Here is a 15,047-nt window from a genome sequence, read left to right on the forward strand (position 1 = left end):
CGCAAGTGGATCTTACAGCAAGGCAATGACCCCAAGCACACATCAAAATCCTCAAAGAAATGGTCAATTGACCACAAAATCAACAAATCAATATCAGTCTCGGAACCTCATTGAACCCCATTGAAAACCTCTGGTTTGAATTAAAGAGGGCAGTCCAGTCAATTGAGCAATTTAGTTAGTAGCCTATAAGATGAGGATAAAAAGCAGAAACCCGCACACTGTTCTTACTAGTATCACTGCTCTTTATTAAGCTGTACTTATCGGCCTCGAGGCCTTCGTGAACAAGAGATACCTACCTCAGATGTGCGAGTGCCTGATGAATTTTCAATATGAGTAGGCCTATAAAATAATATAATTGTCCCATTTTTTTTAGTATACAATATAGCTCAGAATTTGTATTATTTATTTTATACAGTATTTTGTGCACATCTTAATAAAATCAAATTGTATTTGTCACATGAGCAGAATACAAAAGGTGTTGACTTTACCGAGAAATGCGTACTTACAAGCCCTTTCCCAACAATGCAGAGTAAGTAAGAAAAATGGGTGCCAATAATTTGGTCAAAAGTAAACCTTTCCATTCACGTTACATTATCTCAGTAAAATTTGTGACGATTGGCTTTACAGCCTACTAACATGACCACACCCATCGCTGTGTTTAGGGAGGAGTGTACTTAAAAAACGCTGCTCAAACAAAGTATAAGTGCATGGGGTTCCTTAACCTCCATTAAGAACCCTGTCAAAGCAACCTCATAGCCAGCAACATGGTTGAGTGGACAGACTTTGAGCGCGCCACAATCCAAAGCATCTTCTCAAAGATGGACTACGATGACGTGGGCCCCGCGGCTCTTTCCAGGTAGGCTACCTTTAATACCCTATTTGATGTCAGCGTTATGGTGCCTTCAACACTGTTGCCGACAAATTATTGGAATTAGTCATGTTGTTAACGCTTTTTTTTTTTTTTTGGTTATTATTTGACATATCCGCGTAATTTACGCATAATGGATATCTCCAAACGACAAAAACAATTTATTTATGTGCATTGAGTGTATGCATATATCACATTTGTGTAATTATTGACTGTTAATTATTTCTACAGGTGTCTGGTTGTGTACCCCTGGACCCAGAGGTATTTCGGTAACTTCGGAAACCTGTACAACGCAGCTGCCATCCAGGGAAACCCAATGGTCGCCGCTCACGGAAAGACCGTCCTGCGCGGACTGGACCGGGCTGTCAAGAACATGGATGACATCAAGGCCACCTACGCAGAGCTGAGCGTGCTGCACTCCGAGAAACTGCGCGTGGATCCCGACAATTTCAGGGTAAATTAGTTATCCTTTTCTAATCCACAAGGTCACATTATATTTGCCTATCTTTTAAAATAGTGTGGTAGAATGCGTTTTCTTACAATGGTGTGGCAGAATGCGTTTTCTTACAATGGTGTGGCAGAATGCGTTTTCTTACAATGGTGTGGCAGAATGCGTTTTCTTACAATGGTGTGGCAGAATGCGTTTTCTTACAATGGTGTGGCAGAATGCGTTTTCTTACAATAGTGTGGCAGAATGCGTTTTCTTACTTGTCCATTTGCTCCTTTATTTTGTAGCTGCTGGCTGACTGCCTTACTATTGTCGTAGCTGCGAGAATGGGTGCTGACTTCACCGCTGATGTCCAGGGCGCTTTCCAGAAGTTCCTGGCCGTCGTGGTGAGCTCCCTGGGCAGACAGTACCACTAGAGCCCCTCCACTCAGAGACGGACGACCACCAGAGGACCAACAAGCCCGGAGGACCAACAAGCTCAGAGGACCAACAAGCTCAGAGGACCAACAAGCTCAGAGGACCAACAAACTCAGAGAACCAACAAGCGCAGATCATTTGTTTAGAGGCACATGTTGTTCCTTCTACTAAAGCAAATAAAATCTTCCGCAAATATTTTTTATCTGTGCCTTATTTTCTTGCATGAACATCAATATGGTTAATCAGATATTGATCATGTGCAATATACAAATATTTAGCAAATAACCAAAATATTTGCCAATTAACCACACTGACATGTTACATTAGCTGTGCATGAACTAACCAATGCAACTAATAAATACAACCGTGTGTTTAATGGTGCAGAATTGATACTATGCGTTTAAATGACATCAGGACTGCAATGATTCATTCCTGATTCAACACACAATCATCTCCTTCATAAAATTTGAAGAGAACTTTTCATAACAGATCTGGTATTCAATGTTAGGTTCATGTATTAGTCTGGCAAGAAATTGTTGATTGGTTGAGAGTTTAAACCTAGACTCCCTAGTTGCTACAGTTGAAATCGGAAGTTTACATACACTTATGTTGGAGTCATTAAAACTCGTTAACAAACTATAGTCTTGGCAAGTCGGTTAGGACATCTACTTTGTGCATGACACAAGTAATTTTTCCAACAATTGTTTACAGACAGATTAGTTCACTTATAATTCACTCTATCACAATTCCACAGGGTCAGAAGTTTACATATACTATGCTGACTGTGCATGTAAACAGTTTGGAAAATTCCAGCAAATGATGTCATGGCTTTAGAAGCTTCTGATAGGCTAAATGATATAATTTGAATCAATTGGACGTGTATCTGTGGATTGATTTCAAGGCCTACCTTCAAACTCAGTGCCTCTTTGCTTCACATCATGGGAGAATCGAAAGACATCAGCCAAGACCTCAGAAAAAAAATTGTAGACCTCCACAGGTCTGGTTCATTCTTGGGAGCAATTTCCAAATGCCTGAATGTACCACGTTCATCTGTACAAACAAGAGTACGCAAGTATAAACCCCATGGTACCACGCAGCCGTCATACCGCTCAGGAAGGAGACGCGTTCTGTCTCCTAGAGATGAACGAACATTGCTGCGAAAAGTGCAAATCAATCACAGAACAAAAGCACCTTGTGGACCTTGAGGACCTTGTGAAGATGCTGCAGGAAATAGGTGCAAAAGTATCTATATCCACAGTAAAACGAGTCCTATATCGACATAACCTGAAAGGCTGCTCAGGAAGGAAGAAGCCACTGCTCCAAAACCGCCATAAAAAAAGCCAAGACTACAGTTTGCAACTGCACATGGGGACAAAGATCGTACTTTTTGGAGAAATGTCCTCTGGTCTGATGTAACAAAAATAGAACTGTTTGGACATAATGACCATCGTTATGTTTGGAGGAAAAAGGGGGAGGCTTGCAAGCCGAAGAGCACCACCCCAACTGTGAAGCACGGGGGTGGCAGCATCATGTTTTTTTTATTTGACCTTTATTTAACTAGGCAAGTCAGTTAAGAACAAATTCTTATTTTCAATGACGGCCTAAGAACAGTGGGTTAACTGCCTGTTCAGGGGCAGAACGACAGATTTGTACCTTGTCAGCTCGGGGGTTTGAACTTGCAACCTTCCGGTTACTAGTCCAACGCTCTAACCACTAGGCTATGTTGTGGAGGTGCTTTGCTGCAGGAGGGACTGGTGCACTTCATAAAATAGATGGCAGGAAATGAGGTAGGAAAATTGTGTGGATATATTGAAGAAACATCTCAAGACATAGGTCAGGCAGGAAGTTATAGCTTGGTTGCAAATGGTTCTTCCAAATGGACAATGACCCCAAGCATACTTCCAAAGTTGTGGAAAAATGGCTTAAGGACAACAAAGTCAAGGTATTGGAGTGGCCATTACAAAGCCCTGACCTCAATCTTATAGAAAATTTGTGGGTAGAACTGAAAAAGTGTGTGCGAGAAAGGAGGCCTACGAACCTGACTCATTTAAACTAGCTCTGTCAGGAGGAATGGGCCAAAATTCACCCAACTTATTGTGGGAAGCTACCCAAAACGTTTGACCCAAGTTAAACAATTTAAAGGCAATGCTACCAAATACTAATTGAATGTACAGTATGTAAACTTCTGACCCACTGGGAATGTGATGAAATAAATAAAGCTGAAATAAATAATTATCTCTACTATTAGTCTGACATTAAAAAAGACAGGGAATTTTAACTTTGATTAAATGTCAGGAATTGTGAAAAATGGAGTTTAAATGTATTTGGCTAAGGTGTATGTAAACTTCCGACTTCAACTGTACATCGATTTTGGAAATTAATAATATATACCCATTGATTCTTAAAGAATATAACTTATAAATGCCTCATGAGCTCAGTTCAACTGTCGTACCCCATCAGAACCCAATATATAAGCTTGTTTTACTCTTTTACTCTGATTGCAAACAAATTAAATGTAAACAGACACTGCATAGCCTCAAAACATGGTTAAAACTATAATGCTGATATCATGGATAGTCAGTCCTTGCATCCATAGCTCTGTCTAGGATTTTGAGAGTGGTCACATCTCTCTATGCCCATCCCTCAGCTTTTTACCAAAACAGACCATGACTACTTTGTCATTGTTTCAACTAAGGATTCTAGCTTTATCCAGATCAACATGAGATACATTTTTGTTTATTAATAACAATAAATCAGTTAGTCAAAAGAACCCTATAAAATACAAAATACATTTATCAGAGGCACCTCCTGTCCTTGACAACTTTGAGTTTAGGAAATTGTATTTTATAAATACTATCAATCCATTCATAATATAAACATATTCCTTAATTAGTCTAATTATATAATATATATTACTTTGTTATATCAAATCGTTTTTTCCAATTTGTTTATGTGTTCCTATGTCAAATAGTTTGTTCAATCTTGTTAATCAATAGCAAGTTCTAAGCGAGCCATTTGATTGATCTATAGGCTACTATTTCAACTTTGTTTCCCTTCTCTGATTTCATTTATTTACTTCTAAACTTTTACTGCTAAGTTCTCTAAGGACCGCTTTGTGTGGAAATGTTTTGCATATAGTTTCCATTTTCTTTATGAATACCTTTTTGACTTTCGATGTCTTTCAGACTTGCAAACAGCAACTTATTTAATCATATCAGGTCCTGTTCTCTACAAAACAACTAATTAAAAACCAAAGTAAAGACCAAAAAACGTAATTATGTGCGTTTTGACATTTAATTATATTTTAGAACAATACAGAGCTGAGCACAGTGCTGATCAATGCTGCAATCCGTCTGGTCTGATGCCTTCTGTCCACATCTTATCGGTACTTCTCAGACAGAGCCCGGCCCACCGCTGCCAGGAACTTGTCCATGGCCACATGAGCTTCGGGGTTGAAATCATTGGGGAACAAGATAGCCAGCACCACCAAGATGTTGTGGGACAGGATCTACAGGACGAAAGGAATGAACATTAGTACGCTACATGTTTTAATAGGATATTTTATTTAATAATCTACGTTGTCCATTTTACTGTAAAGAGTACCCGATATATTTTAAATGCATTTTAACGATACATTTTCATTTGGTGTCAACGGTAAACAAATTATTATAAATAATGCTGTGACTGTCCTGACCTTGAAGTTGGCGGGATCGACACGCAGCTTGAAGGCATGCAGCTCGCTGAGGGCGAGGAGACCTGCGCTGATGTCGTCGATGCTGGCCACGGCTAAACTGATGCCTCCCATGATGGTCCCACCGTGCTTCCTGACTGGGGCAGAGCCGGGGCTCAGGTCCTTCCAGTGGGAGAAGTAGGTCTTGGTCTGGGGGTACACAACCAGCGTCCTGCACCGGAAGAAAAAAAAACAGGTCAAGAAAGATGGAACACTAACACCAAACAGTCTACATTTTTACTTCAAAAACAGCTATAAGATTAGCAGCACGACAGCCATTACCTAGACAGAGCATCGCAGCCGATGTCCTCAGCCTTACCGGCCACCTTAGCCCAGAAGGCCTTGACCATTTTCTTGTCCTTAGCGGTGAGACTCATGGTTGTAGTTAAAGACGATGCTGGAGTAGAAGTTCAGTGATGAGCTCTTACAAACGAAGACTTTTTATATTAGCCGCGAGCCCCACCCAATGCAGACCCACCTCCAAGATAAACAAGATACAACATCCATTTTGTTAATGTTCAATAGGCACAATCCCTCACACGTTATTACATTTCACTGCTTATTTTACTGGACAAAAACACAAGTTGGTACAATCCTCCATACAAGACGTACAAAGACATTGTTAGCACTTTCTGAGCAGCACACAATATCAAACATAAAACACACAGGGTAGAGATGGATAAAAACATATATATACATGATTATGACAGTCATTGAAGTCTACGAAGTTTTTAGTATTAGAGATGTGTTAAGAGGTTTTTTAATGCTGGTAGTTTTCACAAGGGAGTCGGTAATATCCATATTTTATTTCAGTACAAAATAATTCAATATTCGTTTATTTATTTATTTATCACTCTGGCTTTATGGTATTTAACCAATAAAGAGAAGTCTACTTGTATTTTCAATAGGTAAATTGCTTGTATCATAAGTAAGAAATAGAAGCCTGTATTCAGAAATATGGAGAAGTTGACAGTAGAGATGCATTACCCCCAAATAGACTGGAATATTGCAACTATAAAAATTAATATTAAATGGGGTCGACCTTACTAGCACAGCAAGAACATAGAGGTGAAATATCAATTCATTTGTTTAGAAATGTATTACAAGGATACAAATGATGTTCTATCTTAGTAGGCTATTTCATATATCTTAGTAATATATTAATATCGTAGTTATATCGTACTAATATCTGACTATAGGCATACACAGAGATAGTTGAGAAATGTTTCTCAAAGTAATTGAATCCCCAACAAGTGTAATTAATGTGCAATAGGTATATATCTTCAGATATAGATGTGTGTTGAGAATGGTATATTTCCCCACTATTTGGGGCTTATTTTTGTTAATATTTCTAATAATGTAATAATTGGTATGTAACCTAATACTTAAATTAATGATTTCATCATGGATTTTAGGACAATGTATTATTGTCAAATTGCTTTTAAACATATATGGTAAACAGTAAAACTTCACATTATTATCTCAGTAAAATCTGTGACTTTTGGCTTATACATACATCCCCTTACCATGACCCCACCCATCGCTGTCTTTAGGGAGGAGCGTCCCGATCCTTTTAAAAACGCTGCTCAAACGAAGACAAAGTGTAAATGATTCGTTAGCCTCTGTGAAAGAAACTTCAACAGCTAGCAACATGGTTCAGTGGACAGACTTTGAGCGCGCCACCATTCAGAGCGTCTTCGAGAAGATGGACTACGATGACGTTGGGCCCGCGGCTCTTTCCAGGTAGTGCGTTTAAAACTGTGGTCTACAAATTATTGGAATTAGTCATGTTATTATACTGTTATTATATTATTATGCGCTTGTTATTATGATTTTCAAGACGAAGTCGTATTTGAGACAAGCGTGTAATTAACGCGTAATTGACATCTCCAAATGACACATTAATTGATTTCCGTAAGATATGTGTGTATGCAGATATCACCTTTGTGTAATTCTTAACTGTTTATTATTTCTACAGGTGTCTGGTTGTGTACCCCTGGACCCAGAGGTATTTCGGTAACTTTGGAAACCTGTACAACGCCGCTGCCATCCAGGGAAACCCAATGGTCGCCGCTCACGGAAAGACCGTCCTGCGCGGACTGGACCGGGCTGTCAAGAACATGGATGACATCAAGGCCACCTACGCAGAGCTGAGCGTGCTGCACTCCGAGAAACTGCGCGTGGATCCAGACAACTTCCGGGTAAATTGAAATGTTCTACTTCGCACAAGTTACTTGCCTATCTATGGGGTGGCATAGATGGTGTGGCAGAATGCGTTTTCTTACTTGTCCATTTGCTCCTTTCTTTTGTAGCTGCTGGCTGACTGCCTTACTATTGTCGTTGCTGCGAGAATGGGTGCTGACTTCACCGCTGATGTCCAGGGCGCTTTCCAGAAGTTCCTGGCCGTCGTGGTGAGCTCCCTGGGCAGACAGTACCACTAGAGCCCCTCCACTCAGAGACCGACGACCACCAGAGTACCAACAAGCGCTGATCATTTGTTTAGAGGCACATGTTGTTCCTTCTACTAAGAGAAATAAAATCTTCCACAAATTAATATTTTTTTAATCTGTGCCTTATTTTCTTGCATGAACATCAATATGGTGGCACATATGCATTATGAACTAAGTGTGTAAATATTTCAACCTTGTTAATCAGATATTGATAATGTGCGATATACAAATATTTAGCAAATAACTAAAATATTTGCCAATTAACCACACTGACATGTTACATTAGCTGTGCATGAACTAACCAATGCAACTAATAAATACAACCTTGTGTTTAATGGTGCTTGAATTAATACTATGCGTTTAAATGATATCAGGACTGCAATGATTAATTCCTGATTCAACACACAATCATCTAACTCAAAAGTTCAAGTAAACTTCTCATAACAGTTCTGGTATTCAATGTTAGGTTCATGTATTTGTGTGGCAAGAAATTGTTGAGTGATCGAGAGTTTAAACCTAGACTCCCAAGTTGCTGCAGTTGAAGTCGGAAGATTACATACACTTATGTTGGAGTCATTAAAACTCGTTTTTCAACCACTCCACAAATATCTTGTTAACAAACTATAGTTTTGGCAAGTCGGTTGGACATCTACTTTTGTGCATGACACAAGTAATTTTTCCAACAATTGTTTACAGACAGATTAGTTCACTTATAATTCACTGTATCACAATCCCAGTGGGTCAGAAGTTTACATACACTAAGTTGACTGTGCCTTTAAAAAGCTTGGAAAATTCCAGAAAATTATGTCATGGCTTTAGAAGCTTCTGATAGGCTAATTGACATAATTTGAGTCAATTGGATGTGTACCTGTGTATGGATTTCAAGGCCTATCTTCAAACTCAGAGCCTCTTTGCTTCACATCATAGGACATTCAAAAGAAATCAGCCAAGACCTCAGAAACAAAAATGTAGACCTCTACAAGTCTGGTTCATTCTTGGGAGCAATTTCCAAATGCCTGCATGTACCACGTTCATCTGTACAAACAAGAGTACGCAAGTATAAACCCCATGGTACCACGCAGCCGTCATACCGCTCAGGATATGACGGCTGCGTGGAGATGAACGAACATTGCTGCGAAAAGTGCAAATCAATCACTGAACAAAAGCACCTTGTGGACATTGAGGACCTTGTGAAGATGCTGCAGGAAATAGGTGCAAAAGTATCTATATCCACAGTAAAACGAGTCCTATATCGACATAACCTGAAAGGCTGCTCAGGAAGGAAGAAGCCACTGCTCCAAAACCGCCATAAAAAAAGCCAAGACTACAGTTTGCAACTGCACATGGGGACAAAGATCGTACTTTTTGGAGAAATGTCCTCTGGTCTGATGTAACAAAAATAGAACTGTTTGGACATAATGACCATCGTTATGTTTGGAGGAAAAAGGGGGAGGCTTGCAAGTCAAAGAGCACCACCCCAACTGTGAAGCACGGGGGTGGCAGCATCATGTTGTGGGGGTGCTTTGCTGCAGGAGGGACTGGTGCACTTCATAAAATAGATGGCATTATGAGGGAGGAAAATTGTGTGGATATATTGAAGAAACATCTCAAGACATAGGTCAGGCAGGAAGTTAAAGCTTGGTTGCAAATGGGTCTTCCAAATGGACAATGACCCCAAACATACTTCCAAAGTTGTGGCAAAATGGCTTAAGGACAACAAAGTCAAGGTATTGGAGTGGCCATTACAAAGCCCTGACCTCAATCTTATAGAAAATTTGTGGGTAGAACTGAAAAAGTGTGTGCGAGAAAGGAAGCCTACGAACCTGACTCATTTAAACTAGCTCTGTCAGGAGGAATGGGCCAAAATTCACCCAACTTATTGTGGGAAGCTACCCAAAACGTTTGACCCAAGTTAAACAATTTAAAGGCAATGCTACCAAATGCTAATTGAATGTACAGTATGTAAACTTCTGACCCACAGGGAATGTGATGAAATAAATAAAAGCTGAAATAAATAATTCTCTCTACCATTAGTCTGACATTAAAAAAGACAGGGAATTTTAACTTGGATTAAATGTCAGGAATTGTGAAAAACTGTACATCGGTTTTGGAAATTAATAATATATACCCATTGATTCTTAAAGAATATAACTTATAAATGCCTCATGAGCTCAGTTCAACTGTCGTACCCCATCAGAACCCAATATATAAGCTTGTTTTACTCTTTTACTCTGATTGCAAACAAATTAAATGTAAACAGACACTGCATAGCCTCAAAACATGGTTAAAACTATAATTCTGATATCATGGATAGTCAGTCCTTGCATCCATAGCTCTGTCTAGGATTTTGAGAGTGGTCACATCTCTCTATGCCCATCCCTCAGCTTTTTACCGAAACAGACCATGACTACTTTGTCATTGTTTCAACTAAGGATTCTAGCTTTATCCAGATCAACATGAGATACATTTTTGTTTATTAATAACAATAAATCAGTTAGTCAAAAGAACCCTATAAAATACAAAATACATTTATCAGAGGCACCTCCTGTCCTTGACAACTTTGAGTTTAGGAAATTGTATTTTATAAATACTATCAATCCATTCATAATATAAACATAGTCCTTAATTAGCCTAATTATATAATATATATTACTTTGTTATATCAAATCGTTTTTTACATTTTGTTGATGTGTTCCTATGTCAAATAGTTTGTTCAATCTTGTTTATCAATAGCAAGTTCTAAGCGAGCCATTTGATTGATCTATAGGCTACTATTTCAACTTTGTTCCCCTTCTCTCGATTTCATTTATTTACTTCTAAACTTTTACTGCTAAGTTCTCTAAGGACCGCTTTGTGTGGAAATGTTTTGCATATAGTTTCCATTTTCTTTATTAATACCTTTTTGACTTTCGATGTCTTTCAGACTTGCAAACAGCAACTTATTTAATCATATCAGGTCCTGTGCTCTACAAAACAACGAATTAAAAACCAAAGTAAAGACCAAAAAACGTAATTATGTGCGTTTTGACATTTAATTGTATTTTAGAACAATACAGAGCTGAGCACAGTGCTGATCAATGCTGCAATCCGTCTGGTCTGATGCCTTCTGTCCACATGTTATCGGTACTTCTCAGACAAAGCCCGGCCCACCGCTGCCAGGAACTTGTCCATGGCCACATGAGCTTCGGGGTTGAAATCATTGGGGAACAAGATAGCCAGCACCACCAAGATGTTGTGGGACAGGATCTACAGGACGAAAGGAATGAACATTAGTACACTACATGTTTTAATATGATATTTTATTTAATAATCTACGTTGTCCATTTTACTGTAAAGAGTACCCGATATATATTTAAATGCATTTTAACTATGCATTTTCATTTGGTGTCAACGGTAAACAAATTATTATAAATAATGCTGTGACTGTCCTGACCTTGAAGTTGGCGGGATCGACACGCAGCTTGAAGGCATGCAGCTCGCTGAGGGCGAGGAGACCTGCGCTGATGTCGTCGATGCTGGCCACGGCTAAACTGATGCCTCCCATGATGGTCCCACCGTGCTTCCTGACTGGGGCAGAGCCGGGGCTCAGTTCCTTCCAGTGGGAGAAGTAGGTCTTGGTCTGGGGGTACACAACCAGCGTCCTGCACCGGAAGAAAAAAAAAACAGGTCAAGAAAGATGGAACACTAACACCAAACAGTCTACATTTTTACTTCAAAAACAGCTATAAGATTAGCAGCACGACAGCCATTACCTAGACAGAGCATCGCAGCCGATGTCCTCAGCCTTACCGGCCACCTTAGCCCAGAAGGCCTTGACCATTTTCTTGTCCTTAGCGGTGAGACTCATGGTTGTAGTTAAAGACGATGCTGGAGTAGAAGTTCAGTGATGAGCTCTTACAAACGAAGACTTTTTATATTAGCCGCGAGCCCCACCCAATGCAGACCCACCTCCAAGATAAACAAGATACAACATCCATTTTGTTAATGTTCAATAGGCACAATCCCTCACACGTTATTACATTTCACTGCTTATTTTACTGGACAAAAACACAAGTTGGTACAATCCTCCATACAAGACGTACAAAGACATTGTTAGCACTTTCTGAGCAGCACACAATATCAAACATAAAACACACAGGGTAGAGATGGATAAAAACATATATATACATTATTATGACAGTCATTGAAGTCTACGAAGTTTTTAGTATTAGAGATGTGTTAAGAGGTTTTTTAATGCTGGTAGTTTTCACAAGGGAGTCGGTAATATCCATATTTTATTTCAGTACAAAATAATTCAATATTCGTTTATTTATTTAGTTATCACTCTGGCTTTATGGTATTTAACCAATAAAGAGAAGTCTACTTGTATTTTCAATAGGTAAATTGCCTGTATCATAAGTAAGAAATAGAAGCCTTTATTCATAAATATGGAAAAGTTGACAGTAGAGATGCATTACCCCCAAATAGACTGGAATAGTGCAACTTTAAAAATAAATATTAAATGGGGTCGACCTTACTAGCACAGCAAGAACATAGAGGTGAAATATCAATTAATTTGTTTAGAAATGTATTACAAGGATAAAAATGATGTTCTATCTTAGTAGGCTATTTCATATATCTTAGTAATATATTAATATCGTAGTTATATCGTACTAATATCTGACTATAGGCATACACAGAGATAGTGGAAAAATGTTTCTCAAAGTAATTGAATCCCCAACAAGTGTAATTAATGTGCAATAGGTATATATCTTCAGATATAGATGTGTGTTGAGAATGGTATATTTCCCCACTATTTGGGGCTTATTTTTGTTAATATTTCTAATAATGTAATAATTGGTATGTAACCTAATACTTAAATGAATGATTTCATCATGACCCCACCCATCGCTGTCTTTAGGGAGGAGCGTCCCGATCCTTTTAAAAACGCTGCTCAAACGAAGACAAAGTGTAAATGATTCGTTAGCCTCTGTGAAAGAAACTTCAACAGCTAGCAACATGGTTCAGTGGACAGACTTTGAGCGCGCCACCATTCAGAGCGTCTTCGAGAAGATGGACTACGATGACGTTGGGCCCGCGGCTCTTTCCAGGTAGTGCGTTTAAAACTGTGGTCTACAAATTATTGGAATTAGTCATGTTATTATACTGTTATTATATTATTATGCGCTTGTTATTATGATTTTCAAGACGAAGTCGTATTTGAGACAAGCGTGTAATTAACGCGTAATTGACATCTCCAAATGACACATTAATTGATTTCCGTAAGATATGTGGGTATGCAGATATCACCTTTGTGTAATTCTTAACTGTTTATTATTTCTACAGGTGTCTGGTTGTGTACCCCTGGACCCAGAGGTATTTCGGTAACTTTGGAAACCTGTACAACGCCGCTGCCATCCAGGGAAACCCAATGGTCGCCGCTCACGGAAAGACCGTCCTGCGCGGACTGGACCGGGCTGTCAAGAACATGGATGACATCAAGGCCACCTACGCAGAGCTGAGCGTGCTGCACTCCGAGAAACTGCGCGTGGATCCAGACAACTTCCGGGTAAATTGAAATGTTCTACTTCACACAAGTTACTTGCCTATCTATGGGGTGGCATAGATGGTGTGGCAGAATGCGTTTTCTTACTTGTCCATTTGCTCCTTTCTTTTGTAGCTGCTGGCTGACTGCCTTACTATTGTCGTTGCTGCGAGAATGGGTGCTGACTTCACCGCTGATGTCCAGGGCGCTTTCCAGAAGTTCCTGGCCGTCGTGGTGAGCTCCCTGGGCAGACAGTACCACTAGAGCCCCTCCACTCAGAGACCGACGACCACCAGAGTACCAACAAGCGCTGATCATTTGTTTAGAGGCACATGTTGTTCCTTCTACTAAAGCAAATAAAATCAGCAAAATAATATTTTCATCTGTGCCTTTTTTTTCTTGCATGAACATCAATATGGTGGCACATATTGCAGGTTAATAGGCCTTATATGGTAATATGATTGGCTGTGGGTGTGAATATCGCAATAACCTTGTTAACCAGATATGGATAATGTGCAATATATAGAAATATTTAGCAAATAACACATCTTTTTTTTGCAATTAACAACAATGACATGTTACATTAGCTGTGCATGAGCGACCCATATAATGAAGACAAACGTGTGTCCAGAGATGCAGCATTGATACATTGAGTCAAATAAGAGCAGTGCTGCAATGATAAATTCCTGTTTAATTACACACAATCGTCATTCATAAAGGTTCAACAGAACTTTTCAGAACAGATCTTGGTTGATGTATTAGCGTGGCAAGGAATTGTTGAATGTTCGAGAGTTTAACCAGATCAAAATGATTTTTTTTTAAATGAATAATAAATAATACGTCAGTTGGTCAATAGAACCCTATAAAAACATTTATCAGAGGTACCTCCTAAAGTGTTCAGATAGGACTCTATTAAAGTCATTAGATTACAGATGTGTAACGGCAGATTTCCTCCTAAGGATCGGACCAAGATGCGGCGTGGTAAGTGTTCATGACGATTTTATTAAGAAAAGCACTGAACACTATGAAATCCAAAAACAATAAACTAATACGTGAAATAAGCAAACCGAAACAGTCCCAAACACTGACACAGGAAACAAACACCCACAAACCAACAGTGAAACCCAGGCTACCTAAGTATGATTCTCAATCAGAGACAACTAACGACACCTGCCTCTGATTGCGAACCATACTAGGCTGAAACAGAAACCTAAACATAGAAACACAAAACATAGACTGACCACCCCAACTCACGCCCTGACTATACTAAATAAAGACAAAACAAAGGAAATAAAGGTCAGAACGTGACAAGATTATTAAATCAATGAATTAATCAACCAATATTCTTAAGAAATTCAACAAGCTATACTGTCTGTGTATTTCATTTTACATCATGTATAAATGCAACTTGTAACTTTTCACATTTTATGACAACTAAACCCCATTGGTTTATAAAAATGCATTAACAATATGTTACAATTATAGCATGATCAGCAAAACCACTAGGTTATGTTTTACACGTTATATACGTTTTTATGTGTTTAGGAAATGTAATTAATAAATAATATTAATCAATTCATGATATATATATATATATATATATATATATA

General features: G+C 38.9%; 5 protein-coding genes across 5 annotated transcripts; 3 read left to right on the forward strand and 2 right to left on the reverse strand.

Annotated features, from left to right (window-relative positions):
- The first annotated feature begins 764 nt into the window (after nucleotides 1-764).
- LOC139421260 (hemoglobin subunit beta-like) lies at nucleotides 765-1,732 on the forward strand. Its single transcript, XM_071171960.1, has 3 exons — nucleotides 765-856; nucleotides 1,100-1,322; nucleotides 1,604-1,732. Exons 1-3 carry the CDS (start codon nucleotides 765-767, stop codon nucleotides 1,730-1,732), a joined length of 444 nt encoding a protein of 147 aa, XP_071028061.1.
- A 3,380-nt stretch (nucleotides 1,733-5,112) lies between these two features.
- On the reverse strand, nucleotides 5,113-5,840 carry LOC139422225 (hemoglobin embryonic subunit alpha-like). The gene is made up of 3 exons (XM_071173393.1): nucleotides 5,746-5,840; nucleotides 5,428-5,635; nucleotides 5,113-5,241 (listed from the first exon to the last, which is right to left on the reverse strand). The coding sequence occupies exons 1-3, from the start codon at nucleotides 5,838-5,840 to the stop codon at nucleotides 5,113-5,115; spliced, it is 432 nt and encodes a 143-aa protein (XP_071029494.1).
- A 1,274-nt stretch (nucleotides 5,841-7,114) lies between these two features.
- Nucleotides 7,115-7,904, forward strand: LOC139421261 (hemoglobin subunit beta-like). Its single transcript, XM_071171962.1, has 3 exons — nucleotides 7,115-7,206; nucleotides 7,442-7,664; nucleotides 7,776-7,904. Exons 1-3 carry the CDS (start codon nucleotides 7,115-7,117, stop codon nucleotides 7,902-7,904), a joined length of 444 nt encoding a protein of 147 aa, XP_071028063.1.
- Nucleotides 7,905-11,030: 3,126 nt separating this feature from the next.
- Nucleotides 11,031-11,760, reverse strand: LOC139422226 (hemoglobin subunit alpha-2-like). The gene is made up of 3 exons (XM_071173395.1): nucleotides 11,666-11,760; nucleotides 11,347-11,554; nucleotides 11,031-11,159 (listed from the first exon to the last, which is right to left on the reverse strand). The coding sequence occupies exons 1-3, from the start codon at nucleotides 11,758-11,760 to the stop codon at nucleotides 11,031-11,033; spliced, it is 432 nt and encodes a 143-aa protein (XP_071029496.1).
- Nucleotides 11,761-12,911: 1,151 nt separating this feature from the next.
- LOC139421262 (hemoglobin subunit beta-like) lies at nucleotides 12,912-13,701 on the forward strand. Its single transcript, XM_071171963.1, has 3 exons — nucleotides 12,912-13,003; nucleotides 13,239-13,461; nucleotides 13,573-13,701. Exons 1-3 carry the CDS (start codon nucleotides 12,912-12,914, stop codon nucleotides 13,699-13,701), a joined length of 444 nt encoding a protein of 147 aa, XP_071028064.1.
- The last annotated feature ends 1,346 nt before the right edge of the window (nucleotides 13,702-15,047 follow it).

This window comes from Oncorhynchus clarkii, chromosome 12 (genome assembly GCF_045791955.1).
Source record: "Oncorhynchus clarkii lewisi isolate Uvic-CL-2024 chromosome 12, UVic_Ocla_1.0, whole genome shotgun sequence".
NCBI classification, from domain to species: Eukaryota; Metazoa; Chordata; class Actinopteri; order Salmoniformes; family Salmonidae; genus Oncorhynchus; species Oncorhynchus clarkii.

Excerpts from the sequence above, each read along its gene's own strand:
- LOC139422225 (XM_071173393.1), bottom strand. The coding sequence starts at position 5,840 with ATGAGTCTCACCGCTAAGGACAAGAAAATGGTCAAGGCCTTCTGGGCT. Across the intron at positions 5,636-5,745 it reads GGCTGCGATGCTCTGTCTAG|GACGCTGGTTGTGTACCCCC; the intron begins GTAATGGCTGTC and ends CTTCCGGTGCAG. Across the intron at positions 5,242-5,427 it reads TCGATCCCGCCAACTTCAAG|ATCCTGTCCCACAACATCTT; the intron begins GTCAGGACAGTC and ends TTCGTCCTGTAG.
- LOC139421262 (XM_071171963.1), top strand. The coding sequence starts at position 12,912 with ATGGTTCAGTGGACAGACTTTGAGCGCGCCACCATTCAGAGCGTCTTC. Across the intron at positions 13,004-13,238 it reads GGGCCCGCGGCTCTTTCCAG|GTGTCTGGTTGTGTACCCCT; the intron begins GTAGTGCGTTTA and ends TTATTTCTACAG. Across the intron at positions 13,462-13,572 it reads TGGATCCAGACAACTTCCGG|CTGCTGGCTGACTGCCTTAC; the intron begins GTAAATTGAAAT and ends TTTCTTTTGTAG.
- LOC139421261 (XM_071171962.1), top strand. The coding sequence starts at position 7,115 with ATGGTTCAGTGGACAGACTTTGAGCGCGCCACCATTCAGAGCGTCTTC. Across the intron at positions 7,207-7,441 it reads GGGCCCGCGGCTCTTTCCAG|GTGTCTGGTTGTGTACCCCT; the intron begins GTAGTGCGTTTA and ends TTATTTCTACAG. Across the intron at positions 7,665-7,775 it reads TGGATCCAGACAACTTCCGG|CTGCTGGCTGACTGCCTTAC; the intron begins GTAAATTGAAAT and ends TTTCTTTTGTAG.
- LOC139422226 (XM_071173395.1), bottom strand. The coding sequence starts at position 11,760 with ATGAGTCTCACCGCTAAGGACAAGAAAATGGTCAAGGCCTTCTGGGCT. Across the intron at positions 11,555-11,665 it reads GGCTGCGATGCTCTGTCTAG|GACGCTGGTTGTGTACCCCC; the intron begins GTAATGGCTGTC and ends CTTCCGGTGCAG. Across the intron at positions 11,160-11,346 it reads TCGATCCCGCCAACTTCAAG|ATCCTGTCCCACAACATCTT; the intron begins GTCAGGACAGTC and ends TTCGTCCTGTAG.
- LOC139421260 (XM_071171960.1), top strand. The coding sequence starts at position 765 with ATGGTTGAGTGGACAGACTTTGAGCGCGCCACAATCCAAAGCATCTTC. Across the intron at positions 857-1,099 it reads GGCCCCGCGGCTCTTTCCAG|GTGTCTGGTTGTGTACCCCT; the intron begins GTAGGCTACCTT and ends TTATTTCTACAG. Across the intron at positions 1,323-1,603 it reads TGGATCCCGACAATTTCAGG|CTGCTGGCTGACTGCCTTAC; the intron begins GTAAATTAGTTA and ends TTTATTTTGTAG.